Source organism: Eptesicus fuscus, chromosome 7 (genome assembly GCF_027574615.1).
Source record: "Eptesicus fuscus isolate TK198812 chromosome 7, DD_ASM_mEF_20220401, whole genome shotgun sequence".
NCBI classification, from domain to species: Eukaryota; Metazoa; Chordata; class Mammalia; order Chiroptera; family Vespertilionidae; genus Eptesicus; species Eptesicus fuscus.
Window position 1 is genome coordinate 107,722,583 of NC_072479.1, and position 16,124 is coordinate 107,738,706.

Genomic DNA, 16,124 nt, shown 5'->3' on the forward strand with positions numbered 1-16,124 from the left:
TAGATAGGAGACTCAATGGAATCCTATTTTCATTAGCCAGAAAACAGAGATTTAGAAAGCTTAGAAACTTGACTGAAAAGAAGAAATGGTGGACCTTGAAAATGACTTCAGGTTTTCTCACTGCACAGAATATAGTCAAACACTGCTGCAGTTAAATATTTACCCTTTGTTCTCCCTGAGTGATCTACAATAATAATCTGCTTCGTGTTGATATTTACTGCTGTGTTGCTAACAATTACCTAAAAGAGAAGTTGGGGTGCTTCACTGGGCTGGAAAAAGTTTAGCTACACCAGAAAGCAGGTCTAATTAAGCAAGTTTATTCTATATGTATAAAAGGCTAAGTTGACTCGTGCACGTGCGATACACATAAAGCTCTCGCTAGCGCCAATTGTAAACGTGTGTTTCGATCTGTTATTGTTGATTGTGAATTTGGTTGACACTTCTATTATAGAGAAAGGGTGAATAGCGATATTAAAATATTTCTTCTAATTAATTTCCTTTCAATGTGCAAGAATCCATGCACCACGCCACTAGTTCATCACATAAAAATAAAACCTAGCCCTAGCTGGTTTGGCTCAGTGGATAGAGCGTCAGCCTACGGACTGAAGGATCCCAGGTTCGATTCCAGTCAAGGGCACATGCCCAGGTTGCAGGCTTGATTCCCAGGAGGGGGCATGCAGGAGGCAGCCGATCAATGATTCTCTCTCATCATTGATGTTTCTATCTCCCTCTTCCTCTCCCTTCCTCTCTGAAATAAAAAATATATATATATATTAAAAATAATAAAATATAAAACCTAGGTGAAGGCACTCTCTGGAAACATCACATGTAAGATTGCTAAGATGTACAAACTTTAATTCTCATTCCACTTGAACGTGTATGTCTGAAATATCCTCGCGATGGAACTGCGTCCCTGGGACGATGGAGAAAATCTCGTCCAGCGCAGGATTCAGGTGGGGGTACTCCATCCAGCAGGTGTGGAGGCTCCGACTTCACAGCTACAGACACGTGACCTTCCCAAAGGCTGCACTTGCTAGGTGGTCAGGCCCCCGGGCAGCAGATGTGGCTGCCCCCCCAAAGCAGCTTCCCAGGGTAGCTGGCTGTGCCCAGGCTGCTCCGTGTGCGGTGCCCACGTGGGGTCCCTGCCTCAGGGGTGGTGGGTGGCTTCGGCCAGCCTTCCGGGCCCGTGTAGGAGGCACGGCGTGTGTGGCTGTGCCTGTGCGCTGGGCGTGCCCTCAGGAGGGCCTGAGCCGTCTCTCCAGAAGCACCAGCTTTGTCTGCAGGTTGACGCTGAAGGGAGGCAGGGTGGTCAGGTTCAGACTCACCCCCGTGGTGCCCACGACACTGGCCAGCACCCGGTGTGTGTCCCTGTAGAGGGCGAGGTGCCCAGGGGCCGCCTCCATGAGCAGGTGCGTGTAGGCCAGCATGCGCTCCGACCCAGGCTGCAGATCCTCCCTCTTCTCATATCTGCAAGACAGAACACGTGCACCTGGGCCACGGCCCCACGCCAGCCCCACCACGGCGTCCCCACCGGCAGTCACCCATGGCAGGAACATACCTCCAGCCGCCGTTGACCTCCAAGAACCGAGACACACCCGTCTGTGCAGCAGCCACATCGATGTGCAGGACAACGTCTGGGGAAAACCGTGTGTGTGGTTAGAACTGGGTCCGGCGCCTCTGCCCGAGTGGCAGTGGGTCCCGCACAGCCGAGCACCTACCTGTCTGGGGGGGCACCAGCTCGTGCAGCCGCTGCATGGCCACGCCGCCAGGGTAGTTGAAGTGGGACACGTACAGAGCCGTGGCCGAGTGGGCGGCGTTCAGCACGAGGTGCCCAAGCACGAGGAGGGAGCCTGCTCTGTACAGCCAGGACTTCTTACAGTTGTTCAGCCTGAGAAGAGCGGTTGTTTCGTGGAGAGTGAGTGACAGCGACGGGCGGGAAAAATGTCACACGAATGTGAACCTGCTGGTCCCCTCCGCTGAGTCCTAACGAGGTTCATCCCCAGGTAGGTATATAAGTTACTAAACTGGGTCAACTACCTTTCAGTTTTTCTCTGAAAGTCCACCCAAAATGACAATCTAAAATTGACATGATAATGTGAAACACCCCGAGTTATGACTTAGATTCGAGCACAGCCCCGAGACCAAACACTGAATGCCGTGTGGCTTGTAAGGGAGCCGGCAGACATGGCGAGGCAGAGGCCACAAGAGACCTGAGCCGTGGAGAGAATACTGTCGCCTGGGTCGTCTGAGGGTGCTGGCTTCTGTCAACTCAGGGGACCCTTGACCTGACTCTGCTCAGGCCCTGCCGAGCCCTTCTCAACCCGGCGCTGGCCGAGCGGGACTGCAGAGCCTGGGTGTGAGCGACGTCACCGCCGCCGGTCTTCACTGGGCTCCAGCCCAGCCTGGGGGGCGGGCCCCGGGCCGCTCACGGGCAGTGACTGCAGAGCTTGCGTCTGAGTCTTGTTTCTGCCTTTTGAGATGCAAACCCACCACCCAAACCTTCACCCTGGTCCCCGGGATCCATGTCCAGGAGTAACTGCTATGTCCCTGTGGGGGGAGGGAGGCCCCAGTGCACCGCTGCCTCCTGCCAGACACACAGCTCGTCCCTCTCTCCAGTCCCCCCCCACCTGCTCTGCTGCCCCCACGCCGGACTATTGGTCGGGGAGGGCGAGTTCAGTGCACGGCACCCTCCCCCCTACAGCAGGGCTTCACGGGAGGACTCCACGCTCACAAGTGGCTGGCTGGGAGTGATGAACGAGGGCCCCTTCCTCAGCCCCAAGGCGAGCCAGCCCGCCGCTCTGAGCAGCCCTTCCTCACCCTCCCACCTGGCCGCTCCCTCCTGCTGCCCCCAGTGACCGAGCCTGGAGCTTAGCACAGCCACGCGCAGACAGGCCTGGGACACGCGTCCGGGTTAACGGGACGGACGGACCACGCAGCGCCACTGGCCAGTGCGGGCCCTTCCTGACCCGGCTTGGCCCAAAGGCCGCTGCACTGGAGACAGCAGGGCCGTTTCCCTTGCAAACCGCCCCTTTGAGCCTCGGAAGCCCGTGGGCGGGGAGCCAGCACTCACAGGCAGGCACAGCCGCGGGCGGCCACGGCGTTCAGCAGGGGGAAGGTGTAGATGATGAAACGCAGCTCCTTGTGGGGGAGCAGCGAGTACAGGGCCACGAACCCCAGTGCCGGCAGGAGCAAGGCCACGGCCCTTCTGTCCACAAGGCCCAGGGGCACGAACAGCAGGCTGCTGCCCAGGCCCCGCGGCAGGGCCGAGTAGAAGTACCACAGCAGGGGCGAGGTCTGCGTGGGAGGGTCAAGGAGGCCACGTGTCAGCGATGGTCATGCATCCCGTCAGTCGGGTTCAGGCCAGGAGCACAGGGAAGACACAGCCCTGACAGGTGTCTCTGTCCGCGGTGCCCCGGGCCCCTGGGCCTCAGGTCACCACGTGGTCCCCTTCACTCGGGGACAGAGGCCAGGACCTGGGCCTGGGCAGCAGCACCGCGTCCAGGGAACGGTCACCAGGCTGTGCAGGGCTTTTCCCTCCCCGTCCTTTTTCTCCGTGGAAACCACTGTCCTGGGTGATGGGTGCGATGGGGACTCGGCCCACTGATCTTTCTTCGGGTTTAAATCCCACAACGAAGCACCAGAAAGCAGAGCCACGGGACTGAGGGGGAAGCTGGGGCTCCGAACGCAGGCGGTTTCCACAGGGGGGCAGGACCGGAGCAGACCCCAGCCCCGCGCTGCGGGGTCTCCTGGGTGGACAGGGTGAAGGTGCCGGTCCTGGTGCGATAGCCGCTGCCTCACCCCCCTCAGGTGCCCCGTCGGGTGAGACGGCTCCTCGCCTGGCCTGAGCGAGGCCCTGGCCGCCGGCACCCTGCCCCGCGGGACGTCCCACAGCGACAGGTAAAGGATACGCCCCAGTTGGAGCTTTTGTTCTGGACGGTGTTATACCAGAGCACAGTTCCTTCCGGCCACACAAGGTAGCGCCAAAAACAGGAGTCCACAGCCACCGTCAGTCCTGGCAAAGCAACGGGCTCCTCAGGAGAGGACAGCACCTGGGCTCAGCCTGCGACCAGGCTGCTGGGGGGGAGGGCAGCCCGTGTCCCGTGTCCCAGGTCCTAGGCCCACGTCCCCACGAGCCATCAGCTTCACAGGAAGGAACTGGCGTGTGGGGCCTCGGTCCCCCAGGGCATCTTCCTGTGGTCACATGACCTGGGCGTAGCGGGGGGAGGGGAGTGCCTTTGGGGATGCTCAGGCAGCATGGCAAGGACTTTCTGATGCTGCTTAGATTTCAAAGGAATTTTGTTTAGTGACGAAACCCAACCCTCCCACCTCTTCCTCATTTCTGAAACGAGAGCAAGTACTACCTCCGGGCGGAGGCGGCACTCCGACTCACCGAGGCAGAGCAGGCCGGCGGGCACGGCGCAGCGCAGGGCCCTGGCCACGGACAGCCGCCGGGTGCACAGCAGCAGCAGCAGCACGAGGCCCAGGAGCAGGCTCAGCTCGGCACGGAAGACCAGGATGGCCAGCGCCGAGAGCCGGATGAAACGGGCCCACCGCTGCTGCAGCCAGGCCGCCAGGGCCAGCAGCACTGTGAACGCAAGGCGCACCTTTACCCCTCGTGGGAGAGCCACGCAGAGCCACAGAGGCAGCAAACACCGCTCAGGACCAGGCCCCCCACGCAGGCCGGGCCCCCCAGGACCATCCCGCCCCTGCCCCTGCCCCGCATCCTGCACGTCACACAGCCCGGACCCCGGGGTATCTCCAGAGCCCGGGGCTCCGTGTGCAGTGCCCACCGCGGCCCTCCTCCCGTCCTCCACTCCAGTCCTGCTACGCTCAGCACGTCCTGCTGGCTCCGCCCACAGTTCACGGGGAATGGCGCCCTGCTCACCACCTCCCCCGCCGTGTCCAGCAGAGGACCCCTCCCCAGGGCCAGGCCACGCCCTACCGGGTCAGCACAGACCCCCAAACCCACGCCATCCATGGCCTCCTTTGGCCCCCCAATCTGCCTGGGGCGCCGCCAGAACACCCAGAGCGAGCCGTCACCTGCCCCGAGTCCCTGCACAGGAGGCCGTCACCTGCCCCAAGTCCCTGCACAGGGAGCCGCCACCTGCCCCAGTCCCTGCACAGGGAGCCGTCACCTGCCCCAGTCCCTGCACAGGGAGCCGTCACCTGCCCCAAGTCCCTGCACAGGGAGCCGTCACCTGCCCCGAGTCCCTGCACAGGGAGCCGTCACCTGCCCCAGTCCCTGCACAGGGAGCCGCCATCTGCCCCAGTCCCTGCACAGGGAGCCGTCACCTGCCCCAGTCCCTGCACAGGGAGCCGTCACCTGCCCCAGTCCCTGCACAGGGAGCCGTCACCTGCCCCAGTCCCTGCACAGGGAGCCGTCACCTGCCCCAGTCCCTGCACAGGGGGCCATCACCTGCCCCAGTCCCTGCACAAGGAGCCGTCACCTGCCCCGAGTCCCTGCACAGGGGGCCGTCACCTGCCCCAGTCCCTGCACAAGGAGCCGTCACCTGCCCCGAGTCCCTGCACAGGGGGCCGTCACCTGCCCCAGTCCCTGCACAGGGAGCCGTCACCTGCCCCAGTCCCTGCACAGGGGGCCGCCATCTGCCCCAGTCCCTGCACAGGGAGCCGTCACCTGCTCCAGTCCCTGCACAGGGAGCCGTCACCTGCCCCAGTCCCTGCACAGGGGGCTGTCCCAGGTGCGCCCTCTCCTGGAAGTCACCTCCACCCAGCTGAGAGCAGACGTCCCCGGCTGTCCTGTCATGGGCGTTTCTACGACGCCCCACAGGGAGCAGCGATCGCCTGGCAGGCGCTCCTCAACGACACTCACCCATCACTTGGCAGGGGTGCCCCAAACCCGGCGAGAGGCATGGGAGCCACCGCGGGGCCTGGTGGGCGTCACCTACGTACCCACGGGCAGTGCCAGCACGTTGGGGAGCGTCCGCGTGCAGTAGAACATCAGGTGGAACTGCGTGGCCGTCATCCAGCAGAACATGGTGGCCGCCGTGGCCCCGAAATGCCGTCGCACTTCCTTTTGCAGAGTCCAGAGTCCAAAGATCACCCCGAGTCCAAGGACGGCTCTGACTAAACACAGAGCGACAGGTGTGTGACCGGCCACGCGGTCTTTGGTGCCAACTTGCAGTGGTCGGTCGGTGACCCGCTGACAGGACAACAACCCCGAGGGGAGGGTCTTGGGTGTTAGACACGACTGCGTGTGGGGAACGGAAGGCCCGGCCCCAACACTTCACTGCGACTGTGAGACGTGGGCAGGGCAGGCAGGGTCTGCACCAGGGTGCCGCGCCCGAAACTGGCACCAGAAGCCCTCACCTGGCCGGGACACCTCCAGCGCCCCAGCTCAGACAGGTCCCCACCCTCCCGCCTGGGGCTCCCCGGCGCCCCCGCGACCAGCTGCATGTCCAGCTGCCGGAGTGACTGCAGACTGCGGCCTCCTAGGCTGCCTTCGGGAGCCCAGCGGCTGCTCCTCGGGACCTGGCTGGGTCACAGCTCGCCGTCAGGCCAGACAAATGCGCAGAGAGGACATGCTGGCGTCCGTGGGAGAATGTGAACGCGGTCTGGGTTTGGATGCAACAAAAACACACTGAACTGGAACGACGGCGCTCCTGGCTGGAAACGGAGGCTGCAGAGCTCGGGGCAGAGAAAAACCCAGAAGGCTCTGCACCGGCAGCCTCCTGCGGGCGGGAAGGTGCAGGCACCCTCGTTTCACAGTCGCGAGGGGCGCTCGGCTGGGTTCCCTGTCCCGGGTCGCACCCCAGAAAGGGCTGACGTCCGACCTCGACCGGTGTCCGAAGCGCCTGCTGAGTGGCCGAGGCAGCCAGGCCCCCGGTGGACACGGAGCGGGGCGGCCCCGGCTGGCGGTCACCAGATCCCGCCGCAGCCCTTACCTGTCAGCTGGGAGTAGAACTTGGACGTGCCCAGCAGAGAGAGCGCGCAGACCACGGGGCTGGACAGCGCCGCGAGGACCAGCGGCCCGAGGAACGTCCTGGGGACCACGCCCGGGAACTCCAGGTGGTCGTACTGCGGGGGAGGCCAGGTCAGCGCGGGCGGGGCGCCGGGCGGCGGCCGCGGGGCGCCGGCGCGTCCTCACCTGCTCCACGTCCAGCCGGTGGTAGAGCAGGTCGTGCGCGGCCTGCAGGCTGAAGCTCTCCTCCACCTTCGTGTAGGGGCAGGCGGCCAGGTGCACGGCGGCCACGGCGACCAGCAGCCCCAGCAGCCGGCGCTGCCGGCCCGAGCCCCGCGGCCTCTTCCCCGCCATCCTGGGCGGCAGCTCCCGCGCGCCCTCGGGGACCCTCCGCGCGGCGGCTCCGGGGCGGCTCCCAGCGAGAATGGGGGCGCCCCCTGCAGGGCGTGGGCTCCGGGCGGCCACACCGGGAGGGCCCACGAGGCCGGGGGCGCCGGGCGCAGCGTCCGTCGGCCTCACAACACGTCACAGCAAAGACCTGACCGAAGCCGGCCGGCCGCGCTCGGGGCGCCGGGGGGACGCGGGTTCCGGGGCCCGGCGAGGAGGCGAGGAGGCCGGCGGCGGCCCACGCGGACACGCGCGCAAAGGCCGCGGGAGCTTCGGCTCGGGACCCCCGCCGCCCGCCCGAGGCCCCGCCCGCGGCGGCGCACGCTGACCTCGCCCGTCCGCGGCGGCGCGTCTCGGAGCGCGGCCGTCTCGGCTCCCGCGGCGGAACTGGGGCGGCGGAAGCCGGGGAGCGGGGCGCGGGGAGCCCTTGCCCGACTCTAACATGGCCGCCAGGGCCCGGCCGGCGCCGCGGGCGCCCCGATCGCCCGGAGTAAAGATGGCGCCGGGGGCGGCCCCCGCGGACGCTGACCCGGGGCCTCCCTATTGGCCACCTCGTGGCGAGCCCTGATTGGGCCACATGGGGACGGGGAGGATTCTCCCGGCCAATGGCGTCGCGAGGGCTGGCGGGGGGCGGGGCCCAGCCCGGCGCCGTCAAGTAGCCCCGGGAACCGCGGGCGCGGAGCCGGTGGGCGGCGGAGGCCGGAGTGCGCGCCGTTCCCCGACTCGGCCGGTGCCGCTCGGCCGCCATGCGCCCCCCGGCCCGGGCCGCGCTGGGGCTGCTGCTGGGGCTGCTGCTGGGGCTGCCCCGCGAGGCCTCCCCGAAGCCGACGCCCTGCAAGCGCTGCCGGGAGCTGGTGGACAAGTTCAACCAGGTGGGCCGCCCGCGGGACCGGACCAGGCCACCCCGAGGGGTCGGGCCACCCGTCAGGGGCCGGGGACACCCCGTATGGACCGGGACACCCCTTCATGGGCCGGGGACACCCCATATGGGCCCAGGTGACCCCCGAGATGGCCCCGGGCCACTCCCGAGGTGGCCCTAGTTACCCCGAGGTGTACGTGGTCACCCCCGCCAGGGACGGGGAGCCTGAGCCCATGCCCCCCGCCCGCCCGCAGGGAATGGCGGACACGGCGAAGAAGAACTTCGGCGGCGGGAACACGGCCTGGGAGGAGAAGTCGCTGTCCAAGTATGAGTCCAGGTGGGTGCCCGCTCCGAGCACCGCTGTCCTGGGGCCCGGCCCCCACCCGGGGCCACCCAGGGGTCCCTGCAGCGTGGCCACCTGTGCTCTGGCCTGGAGCGGACCCGCTGGCCGTAGCTGGCCCTTTGGCTCCCCGTCCCCACAACAGACACGCTGGCCTCTCCCAGGGGGACAGAGTCCATCCCACGAGCTGTCAGCCGCTGGCTTCCCCTCTGTCCAGAGCTCCACCCACCAGCTTCAGGGTTTCCCCTGGGGGCCCCCTGACTCTGCCCATCACCCTGAAGATAGAGAGGCCTCCCTGACACCCACCCCCTCCATCCAGTTCAGTCCTCTGCATGGCACCACGCATGGACGCATGGCCCCTGGTGGGGACTCAGCACCTCCCTGTAGCAGGGCTGACGGGTGCTGGGCTGACCGGGTGCCGGGCTGACCGGGTGCCGGGCTGACTGGGTGCTGGGGCTGACCGGGTGCCGGGCTGACGGGTGCTGGCCACTTCCTTGCAGCGAGGTCCGCCTGATGGAGATCGTGGAGGGCCTGTGTGGGAGCAGCGACTTCGAGTGCAACCGCCTGGTGGAGGAGCACGAGGAGCAGCTGGAGGCCTGGTGGCTGCGGCTGTGAGTGTCCGCCGCTCCGGTCACGGAGCCGCCACAGATGCTTTCAGGCGTGACTTTGAAGTAACGTCACCCTCGGGAAAGTGACAGGAGCCGGTCAGAGGGCGTCCGCACACCGGCTTCTTCCCACCCCCGGCCGTCTGCGGGGTGACCCAGCGAGGACGGGGGAGGGGTTGCAAGAGGCTGGGAGCGTGTACGGCGGTGACCTGCGGTTTTGCTCTAAGACACGCGTGTGCGAGGTTTAACGAACACTTTTAACTCCCTAGGAAGAAGGAGCATCCTGACTTATTTGAGTGGTTTTGTGTGAAAACGCTGAAAGTTTGCTGTTCTCCGGGAACCTATGGCCCCGACTGCCTCGGTACGTTTCCTGGCGAGACCCCGAGTTACCCGCGTCGATTCCCCAGGGGCAGGACCTGGGGCGCTGCCTCCTCCGAGCCCACCTGAGGGTTCCTGCTAACGCCCTGCCCGGTGCCGGCCCGCGTGTGGGAGGCGGCTCCGTGGCCCTGGCCACCTCTCCTCTCAGCAAAGGCCCATCTGTGGGGCCGCGGCCAGTGGGCAGCTGTGCCTCGGGGTGGGTCAGGGCTAAGCCCCCTGCGGTTGGGCATCACCCAAGTCACTCCCGTGGCCGCCGGACAGCGTGGCGCGGTTTTCACGGTCAGGCCCTCTCACTGACCGGAGCCGCCTCCTGCCTGCCTTTCCCGCTTTCTGGTGGCGTGTGGCCACCTCCGGACGGTCTTGCTGTCCATCAGCTCCACGCCCCCCGGTGTGAGCATCCTCTGTCTCAGCCTCATGTGAGGCTGTCCCGACGCCCTCTCCGCGTTCAGGCCCGCGGTCCTCGGGTGGCGTGCCGGCTCCAGGGGTAAAGCCGGGATTGGGTTTTGGCAGAAGGCTGCACCGAGTGAGCGACATGGCGCTGGCTCTGTGAGGACGGGCCTGGCAGCCTCCTGCGTGCACCTGACGGCTCTGTCCCCACAGCGTGCCAGGGCGGGTCCGAGAGGCCCTGCAGCGGGAACGGGCGCTGTAGCGGAGACGGCAGCAGGGAGGGCGACGGGTCCTGCCAGTGCCACCCGGGCTACCGCGGGGCCCTGTGCACCGACTGCGTGGACGGCTACTTCAGCGCGCTGCGGAACGAGACGCACAGCGTCTGCACAGGTACCGCGGCCCGCCCAGGCGTGCAGGGGCAGGGGAGGGACAAGACCAAGGCGCCGGGTGGTCGCACTTCCTGTCCCTAAACAACCCCCGGGAGGAGTGTCCCTTTCCTCCTGGCCCCTAGGGGACAGCTCGGGTGGCAGTTCTGTGACACCCACGGGGTCTTTTCTCGTGTTCTAGTGCAGGGCCTGCCCCCCTGCGCCCTCCTGCAGGACTGCCAGCCCTGGGTCCCTGCTGAGTGTCCCAGGTGCATGTGGCGTGGGGTGCAGAGGCCCGGGTGCCTGCTGTCACTCAGGCCGAGCCCCGCCCATCACTGAGGAGACGGGGCGGGAGGGTGTGGGGGCCGCACGGAGGACCTCCTGGTCCTAGGCCCTCCGCGAGGACACGCCATCCTGCTCACCTGGTGTTGGAGGTGGGCCTTCCTACCTGGTCTTCGGGGCGTCACCTGGCTCCCCCTCAGTGACTTTACAGGCAGACACCCTCTCCGCGTGACCGGCCCCCTGACCACTCGGTGCCGGGGGCGGGCGCCCTCCACGCTGACTGGCTGCTGGGGGAGGGCTGTAAGTCCGCGGCTGGCGGCTCGTCAGCGCGTGTTCTCCTCGGAGGGAGACCCGACGTGCAGGAAGCCACGCTGGTCCCCTACTGACGGCGCCCCCTCTGCCTTCCAGCCTGCGACGAGTCCTGCAAGCTGTGCACGGGCCCGACCAGCAGGGACTGCACCCAGTGCCAAGTGGGCTGGGCCCCGGAGGACGGCGCCTGCGTGGGTGAGGCTGCTGGCCCGCCGGCTCCTCCTCCCCACCCTGCCCTCCCACCGCCCGGGGTCTGCCCTCCCACCGCCCGGGGTCTGCCCTCCCACCGCCCGGGGTCTGCCCTCCCACCGCCCGGGGGCTGCCCTCCCACCGCCCGAGGTCTGCCCTCCCACCGCCCGGGGGCTGCCCTCCCACCGCCCGGGGTCTGCCCTCCCACCACCCGGGGGCTGCCCTCCCACCGCCCCTGGTCTGTCCTCCCACCGCCCGGGGGCTGCCCTCCCACCGCCCAGGTCTGTCCTCCCACCGCCCGGGGGCTGCCCTCACACTGCCCAGGTCTGTCCTCCCACCGCCCGGGGGCTGCCCTCCCACCGCCCGGGGTCTGCCCTCCCACCGCCCGGGGGCTGCCCTCCCACCGCCCGGGGGCTGCCCTCCCACTCTCCGGGGTCTGCCCTCCCACCGCCCGGGGTCTGCCCTCCCACCGCCCGGGGGCTGCCCTCCCACCGCCCGGGATCTGCCCTCCCACCGCCCGGGCTCTGCTTGCCGCCGGCATGTCCCCCGCTGCCCCACCGCCCAGCCTGTGGCCACCCTTTCCTTTGGCTCCAGCTCACCCGAGCACAGGCTCCGCCCCCCCAAGCCCTGCAGGCTCCCCCCCCACCTGCAAGTTCCCCCCCTTTCAGGTCCCCCCCCCTGCAGGCTCCCACCAGTATCACGGGCGTTCCCGCCCCAGCCCTCAGAGCCGTGTGGCCTTAAGCCAGCCAGGCCGTGTGCCCACGTCCAGTGCAGGGTAGGGGCGCGTGTGATCCCCTCTCCGAGCCCGGCCTGGCTGCAGGGCTTGTGCGAGGCCGTGAGGAAGGTGCTCACCCGGCACCGGTCCCTCAGAGTGACCCTGCCTGGTGGCACGTGGTCCCTGTCCCCGCCCAGCGGCCACTCGCTTCCCCGGGCTGGCCCTGGGCGTCCAGCTCTGGGTTCCGCGGGGCAGGCCGCTGGCTCACAGGGATGTTGGTTGCAGATGTGGACGAGTGCACGGCGGAGACGCCCCCCTGCAGCGCGCAGCAGTTCTGCCAGAACGTCGGCGGCTCCTTCCAGTGCGAAGGTGTGGCCCGGCCCCTCCCTCTAAACGCTCCTCTGAGCTTTGGCTTCTCAGCGACCCTGTGCTCTTCCTCCTCTACAAGCCCCGGGGGGGGGGGGGGGCAGTCCAGGTCGCAGGCATTTCCTGCAGAAAACCCAGAACGTGCGAATGGGCCCTCAGGAAGGTTCTAGAAGGCCTTCCACGAGGGGGAGCCTTGCGTGTCTACGCGGTCCCCGCGGCCTCCTGTCGGGCACGGGCTGCGGTGGTGACTCTCCGTGTCACCCCTGCCTCGGCCGCGATGTGGCCCCGTCGGTAGTTCTCACGCGCTTCCCTGCCGTGGGGTCACTTTCCAAATTGCTCGGTCAGGGCCGTGGCTTTAGGGCCTCGGGGCCGTGGCTGTGCCAGCGGGAGTGTGCCCCTCCCTGTCTGGACAGCACGAGCCCTTCCTGTCTGACGGGACTGGCCCGGCCCTGGCTGCCCGGGCGGGGCTCCCAGCAGGCGCGTCGAGAGGGTCCCGAGCTCGAGGGTGTGCGGAGAAAACTGCCCCCCCAGGTCCCCGCGTTCCCGTCCTTTGGGCCTTAGCTCCAGGCACATCGCGGCGTAGATCCCTCGTCCGTCCTTTGCCGGGAGACAGGTGGGGTGTGCGGAGCGCCCTGTCAGCCCCCGCGCGACGGATGCGGGCACCTGTTCTCGGGCTCGGGGGTCTCAGACCCCAGCTGCCCCCGGGGGCCGGGCGGCTGCCGTCACGGTCTCTCCTCTTGTTTCTAGAATGTGACCCCACCTGTGCGGGCTGCACGGGGAAGGGCCCGGGACAGTGCAAGGAGTGCATCGCCGGCTACACGAAGGAGAGCGGCCAGTGTGCAGGTCAGCGCGCTGTCCGCGGGCGAGGGAGCCCGCCGAGGGACCCGCAGGAACGGCTCCCTGCAGCCCCCGGGTCTCCGGAGAGGCAGAGGCGGGGGGGCGGGGACGCCAGGGCTGCCCAGGTGCCCACACGGCTGGTGACCGGCTGCGGCCCTGCCCTCGTGCTCTGTCCAGCCTTGCGCCCACGTTGGCTCTCAGCTCCCGGGGGGCATCCCCGAGGCTGGACTGCGGGGCCTTGGGTTCTGGGCTCCTGCCTGCGGCTCCCCTGGGCGCTCGCCTCTGCTTTCCTCCCGGAGAGCCCCATCCTGGAGCTGCGTGTTACTTCTCTCCCCGCCGCTCCCTCTGGCTGGCTTTCTGAGTCTTGGGCTTGTGTGTGTGTGTGTGTGTGTGTGTGTGTGAACGTGAACCTCATCATCTGCAGTGTGTTCACGTGTGAGTGAACCGCCTTGCATAAGTGTGTATGCGCGCGCACGTCCGTGTGTGTGTGTGTGTGTGTGTGTGACAAACCCATCACCTGCGGTGCGTCCATGTGTGTGTGACGAACCCCCGTCACCTGCGGTGCGTCCATGCGTGTGCATGCGTGTGTGACGAACCCCGTCACCTGTGGTGCGTCCATGCGTGTGCATGCGTGTGTGACGAACCCTGTCACCTGCGGTGCGTCCATGCGTGTGCATGCGTGTGTGACGAACCCCGTCACCTGTGGTGCGTCCGCCCAGTGCATGGCTTATGCAGGGACTTGCTTTCAGATGTGGACGAGTGCTCACTGCCAGAGAAGCCCTGTCTGAGGAAACACGAGAACTGCTACAACACGCCTGGCAGCTACGTGTGCGTGTGCCCTGAAGGCTTCGAGGAGACGGAAGACGCTTGTGTGCAGGCACCGCAGCCAGAGGGGGAGGGTGAGTGTGGGGAGGGGAGGGCATGAGGAGGGGAGGGGGTCTGGGAGGAGGGGCGGGGTCTGGGGAGGAGGGGAGGGGCCTGGAGGAGGGGGGGGCGGGGGGGCCTGGGGATGAGGATGGGAGGGGCCTGGGGGAGGAGCGGGGCCTGGGAGGAGGGGAGGGGCCTGGGGAGGAGGGGAGGGGCCTGGGGAGGAGGGGCGGGGTCTGGGATGAGGGGAGGGGCCTGAGGATGAGGGGCGGGGCCTGGAGGAGGGGATGAGCAGGTCTGCAGACTCCCCAGGGCTCCTGGGTGGCAGTCCTGGAGGCTGGAAGTCAGACCCGGGCTCTGCTCCCTCCAAAACCCTGGTCCTCGGCTGCAGCTGTGTGTGGGGGGGGCAGGCGGGCGGGGGGGTTTGGACGGCACCATCTTTTGGGGGCACAGTTCCTCCCGGGACGTCTATGAAGCCCTAGAAGCAGATGGGGGTGAAGAAGCAGTGTCCACAGGGACGCTGGTGGGGTGTCCAGCCTGAATCGCTGTGACGGACTCTGCCCGAGTCCCAGGCAGCGCGGCACGGGGGCCCAGCCACCCGCCCCCCCGTTGATGGTTTTACCCGGAACCTGTTTGTTCCTGACAGCGGTCACAGAGGAGACCCCCACACAGCCCCCCTCCCGCGAAGACCTGTGAGGAGCCCGCGGAAGCCAGACCCCCTTAAGTTATTTAGGCCGACGTCCCGGGCGCACGCCGTGCCCGCCCTGAGCCTCGCCCCGTCTCCAGGCCCCGGGAGAAGCTGCCTTCAAAACGGTTGATGCTCACTGGCCCTTTAAAAAGCTGCATTTTTGGTTCTTCTTAAACAGATTTGTCTATTTTGATACCGTTCTTTATAATAAAATTAACCACTGAGGGTAGGCCTAGAACACGTGTGGGTTTGTCTCATTGGGAAGTGGCGCTTGGCTGGCGTTGGCCGTGCGGCTGCACCTGTCCTGCGGGGCACGGGCGGGAGCAGCCCTGCAGCCTCGGGGTCCCGTGCCCCCTCCCCGGGCACCCACCTCACCCTCACGTTCAACCAAAATCTTCATCGGGTGCTGTCAGGGCCCAACCTGTGGCCCCTAGAGTGAGTGGTTGGATCCAGAGAGTAGGGGCCCTCGGGCGGGGCAGCCAGCATTGGGGTTCTCAGAACCCCTGAGGAAGGGCAGGCTGTGGGATGGGGAGGCTGGCTTGGGCGACCCCCCGTCCCCGTGTTCTCAGGTCAGTGGGGCAGGCGGACCGCGGCCTCGGGCAGCTTGCCTCTGGCTCCCCATCTCCGCCTCTCAGCTCCGTGCCCTGCGTGTCTGTCTGTCTGTGGGGGACGCGGAGCTGCCAGCCCCAGGCTGGGGACCCTGAGCTCCTAGAGGGACCTGGAGTCTGGTGGGCTCGGCAGGGGACTGACTGGGAGCCCACACAGGCATTCACCGCCGACACCATGGTGCCAGCCGAGGGGCGTGGCTGGGTCGGCCCACAGGGCAGAGCGGGTGGTGGGAGAGGTCGCCCCAGAGGAGTGATGGCCAAGGGTGTGGAGGGGAGCGGGGGTCCGGCTGTGGGTCCCTGACGACCCTGGAGGGGGTGGAAGCCTGTGGGTGGGGTGGGGCTGGAGGAGGGAGAGCCAGGTGAGCGCTGGGGCAGGCAAGGGTGCGGGGGTGGGTGGGGGGGTGGACACGGAGGCCGAGTGCCCTGGGGAGGAGGGTGGGGCAGGCGACTCCCTGGAGGGGGACAGGCGGGAGGGGGCAGGCGGCGGCCCAGGCCAGCTCCCAGGGAGGGCCAGGCCATGCTGGACAGTCTGGTCAGCCAACCCCCTCGCGGCCCAGGGAGCAGAACTGACCCCGCGCCCCCCCCCCCCCCCCCCCCCCCCCCCCCCCGCCCATTCCAGCCGGAACCCAGGGAATCGCAGGCCTTGGGGGAGCCACAGGCTGGACCTGTGGCCACTGGGTGGCGCTGACTGCCCATGCATGGCCCAGTCACCCAGAGAGCCGCCCCACCCCCCAGGCCTGTGGGCACAGGTGTCCCCTCCCCGCACGAGTGCCATGGGGTGTCCTGAGGAACGGGGCAGCGCCGGGCAGTGGAGAGGGGGCCTGTGTCCCTGCAGCTGGCGCCCCCTCCTGGCCCCGTGTCTGGGCCCCTATGGGCGGCAGCCCTGGCCTCCTGTGGGACCTGTGGGGCCTGGGGAGGCACAGGGCCAGGCTGGCCCTTACTGGCTCTGCTCTGGGTCCCCCACCCAGGGCCCCCTGGCCCCTCCCCTCCTCCTTCCCTCCTTCCCTCCCTCCCCTGGGCTCT

At 67.3% G+C, this 16,124-nt stretch overlaps 2 protein-coding genes across 2 annotated transcripts; one reads left to right on the plus strand and one right to left on the minus strand.

Moving 5' to 3' along the window:
• Nucleotides 1–301: 301 nt before the first annotated feature.
• ALG12 (ALG12 alpha-1,6-mannosyltransferase) lies at nucleotides 302–7,722 on the minus strand. Its single transcript, XM_008155420.3, has 9 exons — nucleotides 7,106–7,722; nucleotides 6,903–7,035; nucleotides 5,911–6,084; nucleotides 4,391–4,585; nucleotides 3,909–4,012; nucleotides 3,071–3,294; nucleotides 1,719–1,888; nucleotides 1,559–1,634; nucleotides 302–1,467 (listed from the first exon to the last, which is right to left on the minus strand). Exons 1-9 carry the CDS (start codon nucleotides 7,271–7,273, stop codon nucleotides 1,236–1,238), a joined length of 1,476 nt encoding a protein of 491 aa, XP_008153642.1. The 5' UTR covers nucleotides 7,274–7,722; the 3' UTR covers nucleotides 302–1,235.
• Nucleotides 7,723–7,935: 213 nt separating this feature from the next.
• CRELD2 (cysteine rich with EGF like domains 2) lies at nucleotides 7,936–14,731 on the plus strand. Its single transcript, XM_054718585.1, has 10 exons — nucleotides 7,936–8,178; nucleotides 8,420–8,502; nucleotides 9,006–9,116; nucleotides 9,380–9,471; nucleotides 10,089–10,265; nucleotides 10,931–11,026; nucleotides 12,021–12,104; nucleotides 12,849–12,944; nucleotides 13,688–13,837; nucleotides 14,452–14,731. Exons 1-10 carry the CDS (start codon nucleotides 8,053–8,055, stop codon nucleotides 14,499–14,501), a joined length of 1,065 nt encoding a protein of 354 aa, XP_054574560.1. The 5' UTR covers nucleotides 7,936–8,052; the 3' UTR covers nucleotides 14,502–14,731.
• The last annotated feature ends 1,393 nt before the right edge of the window (nucleotides 14,732–16,124 follow it).